Below are 7,292 nucleotides of genomic sequence, written 5' to 3'. Positions count from 1 at the left end.
GTAAATAAACTTTTTCTGCTTAGACCCACCCAGTTTTGCGAGTTATTCCCCATAGGTGTATGCTGCCATGATGCGACAGGAAAACGGAAAATTGTATACTCACCTTTCCGTAATTTTCCTTTCCTGTTGCATCTCATGGCAGCATACAGATGCCCACCCATCTAAGGTGAGGTATCTATATATTGAGAATGCTGAAGCAGGGGCCCTCTCAAGATTTAATAGTTAAATGGTCCTATCAGGTTGCGGGGGCGGAGCCACAACCCCATAGGTGTATGCTGCCATGAGATGCAACAGGAAAGGAAAATTACGGAAAGGTGAGTATACAATTTTCCGTTATCCCCTCCCCCCTCTAATAATACAGACCATGAAAATAGGTATCCCCTCCCCCTCTAATAATAACACAGGCCATGAAAATAGGTATCCCCTCCCCCCTCTAATAATAACACAGGCCATGAAAATAGGTGTCCCCTCCCCCCTCTGATAAGACAGGCCATGAAAATAGGTATCCCCTCCCCCTCTAATAATAACACAGGCCATGAAAATAGGTATCCCCTCCCCCCTCTAATAATAACACAGGCCATGAAAATAGGTATCCCCTCCCCCCTCTAATAATACAGACCATGAAAATAGGTGTCCCCTCCCCCTCTAATAATACAGGCCATGAAAATAGGTATCCCCTCCCCCCTCTAATAATACAGACTATGAAAATAGGTATCCCCTCCCCCTCTAATAATACAGACCATGAAAATAGGTGTCCCCTCCCCCCTCTAATAATACAGACCATGAAAATAGGTATCCCCTCCCCCCTCTAATAATACAGACCATGAAAATAGGTGTCCCCTCCCCCCTCTAATAATACAGACCATGAAAATAGGTATCCCCTCCCCCCTCTAATAATACAGACCATGAAAATAGGTATCCCCTCCCCCCTCTAATAATACAGACCATGAAAATAGGTATCCCCTCCCCCCTCTAATAATACAGGCCATGAAAATAGGTATTCCCTCCCCCCCTCTAATAATACAGGCCATGAAAATAGGTGTCCCCTCCCCCCTCTAATAATACAGACCATGAAAATAGGTATCCCCTCCCCCCTCTAATAATACAGGCCATGAAAATAGGTATTCCCTCCCCCCCTCTAATAATACAGACCATGAAAATAGGTGTCCCCTCCCCCCTCTAATAATACAGGCCATGAAAATAGGTGTCCCCTCCCCCCTCTAATAATACAGACCATGAAAATAGGTATCCCCTCCCCCCTCTAATAATACAGACCATGAAAATAGGTATCCCCTCCCCCCTCTAATAATACAGACCATGAAAATAGGTATCCCCTCCCCCCTCTAATAATACAGACCATGAAAATAGGTATCCCCTCCCCCCTCTAATAATACAGACCATGAAAATAGGTATCCCCTCCCCCCTCTAATAATACAGACCATGAAAATAGGTATCCCCTCCCCCCTCTAATAATACAGACCATGAAAATAGGTATCCCCTCCCCCCTCTAATAATACAGGCCATGAAAATAGGTATCCCCTCCCCCCTCTAATAATACAGACCATGAAAATAGGTGTCCCCTCCCCCTCTAATAATACAGGCCATTAGCCACCCTGTCATTACCTCTAATGGGATAATCATTTAGCCACACATAGACTGGTGGCTGCGGCAGAGCCACATAAAAACCTCCGTTATCCTACCTCCATCCTCCCCTCCATTTTAAAGATCCCACTGCAAGTGGATGGATCACCCATCGCTGGACCCCGGAGAGATGAGTCACGGGATGGTGGGAGGAGTCACACGAAGGTGGGAGGAGCCACACGATGATGGGAGGAGTCAGGGGATGTGGGAGGAGTCACACGATAGTGGGAGGAGCAGGGGTTGTGGGAGGAGTCACAGGATGTGGGAGTCACGGGATGGCAGGAGGAGTCATGGGGCGGTGGGAGGAGTCACATAATGGTGGGAGGAGTCACGGGATGGTGGGAGGAGTCACGGGATGTAGGAGTCACGTGATGATGGGAGGAGTCACACAGTGGTGGGAGGAGTCACACGGTGGTGGAATGAGTCACACAATGGTGGGAGGAGTCACGGGATGTGGGAGGAGTCACGGGGTGGTGGGAGGAGTCATGGGATGTGGGAGGAGTCACTGGATGGCGGAAAGAGTCACGGGATGGCGGGAGGAGGAGGAGTCACGGGATGGTGGGAGGAGTCACGGGATGTGGGAGTCCCGTGATGGTGGGAGGAGTCACACAGTGATGGGAGGAGTCATGGGATGGTGGGAGGAGTCACGTGATGGTGGGAGGAGTCCTGGGATGGTGGGAGGAGCCACGCGATGGTGGGAGGAGTCACGGGATGATGGGAGGAGTCACGCGGTGGTGGGAGGAGTCACGCAGTCCCCCTCTAATAATACAGACCATGAAAATAGGTATCCCCTCCCCCCTCTAATAATAACACAGGCCATGAAAATAGGTATCCCCTCCCCCTCTAATAATAACACAGGCCATGAAAATAGGTATCCCCTCCCCCCTCTAATAATACAGGCCATGAAAATAGGTATCCCCTCCCCCCTCTAATAATACAGGCCATGAAAATATGTATCCCCTCCCCTTCTAATAATACAGACCATGAAAATAGGTATCTCCCCCCCCTCTAATAATACAGACCATGAAAATAGGTATCCCCTCCCCCCTCTAATAATACAGACCATGAAAATAGGTATCCCCTCCCCCTCTAATAATACAGACCATGAAAATAGGTATCCCCTCCCCCCTGTAATAATACAGGCCATGAAAATAGTTATCCCCTCCCCCTCTAATAATACAGGCCATTAGCCACCCTGTCATTACCTCTAATGGGATAATCATTTAGCCACACATAGACTGGTGGCTGCGGCAGAGCCACATAAAAACCTCCGCTATCCTACCTCCATCCTCCCCTCCATTTTAAAGATCCCACTGCAAGTGGATGGATCACCCATCGCTGGACCCCGGAGAGTTGAGTCACGGGATGGTGGGAGGAGTCACGGGATGGTGGGAGGAGCCACACGATGATGGGAGGAGTCACGGGATGATGTGGGGAGTCACGCGATGGTGGGAGGAGTCAGTGGATGTGGGAGGAGTCACAGGATGTGGGAGTCACGGGATGGCAGGAGGAGTCATGGGGTGGTGGGAGGAGTCACAGAATGGTGGGAGGAGTCACGGGATGGTGGGTGGAGTCCCGGGATGTGGGAGTCATGTGATGGTAGGAGGAGTCACACAGTGGTGGGATGAGTCACACGGTGGTGGGAGGAGCCACACAATGGTGGGAGGAGTCAGGGGATGTGGGAGGAGTCACGGGATGTGGGAGTTACGTGATGGTGGGAGGAGTCACACAGTGGTGGGAGGAGTCACACAGTGGTGGGAGGAGTCATGGGGTGGTGGGAGGAGTCACACAATGGCGGGAGGAGTCATGGGATGTGGGAGGAGTCACACAATGGTGGGAGGAGTCACGGGATGTGGGAGTCACGTGATGGTGGGAGGAGTCACAAAGTGGTGGGAGGAGTCACACAGTGGTGGGAGTGGTCACGGGATGTGGGAGGAGTCAGGGGATGGTGGGAGGAGTCGGGGGATGGTGGGAGGAGTCACACACTGGTGGGGGGAGTCACACAATGGGGGCGAGGAGTCACGGGATGTGGGAGTCCCGTGATGGTGGGAGGAGTCACACAGTGCTGGAAGGAGTCACGCAATGGTGGGAGGAGTGACACAATGGTGGAAGGAGTCAAGGGATGGTGGGAGGAGTCACGGGATGGTGGGAGGAGTCACGCGATGGTGGTGGGAGGAGTCATGTGATGGTGGTGGGAGGAGTCACGCGATGGTTGCCGGAGTCACAGGATTTGGGAGTCATGTGATGGTGGGAGGGGGTCACACAATGGTGGGAGGAGTCACGGGATGTGGGAGTAGTCACAAGATGGTGGGAGGAGTCACACAATGGTGGGAGGAGTCACGGGATGTGGGAGTCCCGTGATGGTGGGAGGAGTCACACAGTGGTGGGAGGAGTCACAGGATGGTGGAAGGAGTCACGCGATGGTGGGAGGAGTCACGCAATGGTGGGAGGAGTCACGCAATGGTAGGAGGAGTCACGCGGTGGTGGTGGGAGGAGTCACGGGATGGTGGAAGGAATCACACAGTGGTGGGAGGAGTCACGGGATGGTGGGAGGAGTCACACCATAGTGGAAGGAGTCAGGGGATGTGGGAGGAGTCACGGGATGTTTGAGTCACGGGATGGTGGGAGGAGTCACACAGTGGTGGGAGGAGTCACGTGATGGTGGGAGGAGTCACGGGATGTGGGAGTCACTTGATGGTGGGAGGGGTCACACAGTGGTGGGAGGAGTTACGGGGTGGTGGGAGTCACTGGGTGGTGGGAGGGGTAACACAGTGGTGGGAGGAGTCACGGGATGTGGGAGGGTTCACAGGATGGTGGGAGGAGTCACGGGATGTGGGAGTAGTCACGCGATGGATGTGGGAGGAGTCACACAGTGGTGGGAGGAGTCACAGGATGGCGGGAGGAGGAGGAGTCACGGGATGGTGGGAGGAGTCACGCAGTCCCCCTCTAATAATACAGACCATGAAAGTACCCGAGTCCCTGTTACAGTCCATATGAGTAGCTGTCACCGCCCTTCAGAGTACCCAAATACCAGTCACCAGTCCATCAGAGTACCCGAGTACCTGTCACCAGGCCATCAGAGTACCTATCTCCAGCCCATCAGAGTACCCGGAGTACCTATTTGCAGCTCATGTCTCATAGAATATACATTGGGGTGTTTGCCTTCCAAAATGGGGTCATTTTGTGGGTAATTTCACTGTCCTGGTGGTCCAGGACCTTCAAAAGTGTGATGGGTAGGAATGAAATGAGATGTGTCATTTATGCTCCTAGAACGCCTGAAAGTACTACTTCAATGTTTGGCCTCTATATGTGACCAGGCTGTGTAAAAGTCCTACACATGTGGTATCGCCATACTCGGGAGGAGTAGCAGAATGTATTTTGGGGTGTAATTTGTTGTATGCATATGCTGTGTGTGAGAAATAACCTGATAATATGACAATTTTGTAAAAAAAAAAAAAAAAAAAAATGTATTTTGGGGTGTCATTTTTGCTATATACATGCTATGTATAGAAATATCTTATAAATTTTGTGTAAAAAAAAATGCGTTTTAATTTTTTTTCCACATATTTCAAAAACTTCTGGAAAAAAATTAACCATTCAAAAGACTCATTATGCCTCACAGATTATACGTTGGGGTGTTTGCTTTCCAAAATGGGGTAATTTTATGGGAAATTCCATTGTCCTGGTACTCCAGGGCCTTCAAAAGTGTAATAGGTGGTTGAGAAATGAGATGCGTCATTTTTGCTCGTAGAACGTCTGAAGGTACTACATCAATGTTGGTGCTCTGTATGTGGCCAGGCTGTGTAAAAGTCTCACACATGTGGTATCGCCGTACTCGGGAAGAGTAGCAGAATATATTTTGGGGTGTAATTTGTTGTATGCATATGCTGTGTGTGAGAAATAACCTGATAATATGACAATTTTGTAAAAAAAAAAAAAATAATAATAATAATAATAAAAAAAATCTTCATTTTGCAAAGAATTGTGGGAAAAAATGACAACTTAAAAAAACTCACCATGCTACTTACTTAATACCTTGGAATGTCTACTTTGTAAAAAGGGGTCATTTGGGGGGTATTTGTACTTTCCTGACTTGTTAGTGTCTCAAGAAATGAGACTCACCTGATATACTGAAGGCCTGATCAGAAGTGATCAATTTTCAGTGATTGGCACCATAGTTTGTAGACTCTATAACTTTCACAAAGACCAAATAATATCCACTAATGTGGGTTATTTTTACCAAAGATAGGTAGCAGTATAAATTTTGGCCAAAATCTAAGATGAAAAATTAATTAGCAAAAATTTATAACAGAAACAAAGAAAAAGGCATTTTTTCACAAAATTTACGTTTTATTTTATTTATAGCACAAAAAATAAAAAAAACACTAGTGATTAAATACCACTAAAAGAAAGCTCTATTTGTGTGGAAAAAAGGACGCAAGTTTCAAACGGATACAGAGTTGGATGACTGAGTAATTGTCATTCAAACTGTGAGAGCGCTGAAAGCTGAAAATTGGTCTGGTCAGGAAGGGGGTGTAACTGCACTGTATTGAGGTGGTTAAACATTATTAAAAGAACTGAATTCAGATTAACATTGAGAGCTTTGGAGCAAGTTTAGAGAACCTCCTGTAAACTCAACCCAGGTACGTTCAGCTCACCCCCTACACACCTCTGTGGGAGCTCTGATGAATAACAAGTTTGAATTTCCGTGAATAACATTTTCCACACTCGGAGCAGGAATAGGGTTTTTCCCCTGTGTGAGATCTTTGATGTGAAATAAGGTTTGATTTCCGCGAAAAACATTTCCCGCACTCAGGGCAGAAATACGGCTTCTCCCCCGTGTGAGATCTCTGATGTCTAACAAGTTCTGGTTTCCTTGCAAAACATTTCCCACACTCCGAACAGGAATTTGGCTTCTCTCCCATGTGCAATCTTTGATGTGAAACAAGGTTTGATTTCTGTGAAAAACATTTCCCACACTCAGGGCAGGAATGCGGCTTCTCCCCCGTGTGAGATCTCTGATGGCTTACAAGGCTTGATTTATCTGAAAAACCTTTTCTGCAGTCGGGGCAAGAATATGGCTTCTCCCCTGTGTGAGACCTCAGATGTTTAACAAGAATACGTTTCTCTGAATAACATTTCCTACACTCGGTGCAAGAATATGGCTTCTCCCCCGTGTGTGATCTCTGATGTATAATAAGATTTGATTTCCGTGAATAACATTTCCTACACTCGGGACAAGAATACGGCTTCTCCCCAGTGTGTGATCTCTGATGCATTAGAAGTTTTGATTTCTGTGAAAAACGTTTCCTGCACTCAGAACAGGAATACGGCTTCTCTCCTGTGTGGGATCTAAGATGTCCAATAAGTTTTGATTTTGCTGCAAAACATTTTCCACACTCAGGGCATGAATTTTTTTTCTCCCCCGTGTGAGATCTGCAATGTATGACAAGTTCTGATTTACGGAAAAAACATCTGCCGCACTCAGAACAGGAATGACGCTTCCCACCCGTGTGAGATCTCCAATGTACAGTAAGACTTAGTTCAGAGTTAAAACTTTCCCCACACTCAGGACAGGAAAATTCCTCCGCCCCCTGAATTCCACCACCATCCCTCACAGTACGAGGTTGCTCAGAGTCAGAGGGAGTTGA

General features: G+C 47.9%; 1 protein-coding gene across 1 annotated transcript in view; it reads right to left on the bottom strand.

Annotated features, from left to right (window-relative positions):
* Nucleotides 1-5,976: 5,976 nt before the first annotated feature.
* The window catches only part of LOC143989314 (uncharacterized), a 49,163-nt gene continuing 47,847 nt past the window's right edge, over nucleotides 5,977-7,292 (bottom strand). Inside the window, exon 11 of the mRNA XM_077489399.1 lies at nucleotides 5,977-7,197. Within this exon, the coding sequence (XP_077345525.1) occupies nucleotides 6,303-7,197 (895 nt within the window). The 3' untranslated portion in view covers nucleotides 5,977-6,302. The remainder of the gene's footprint in view (nucleotides 7,198-7,292) is intronic.

Source organism: Lithobates pipiens, unplaced genomic scaffold (assembly GCF_037356315.1).
Source record: "Lithobates pipiens isolate NorthernLeopardFrog02 unplaced genomic scaffold, aLitPip1_a1.2 Scaffold_18, whole genome shotgun sequence".
NCBI classification, from domain to species: Eukaryota; Metazoa; Chordata; class Amphibia; order Anura; family Ranidae; genus Lithobates; species Lithobates pipiens.
This window is presented reverse-complemented; position numbering and strand designations above follow the sequence as displayed.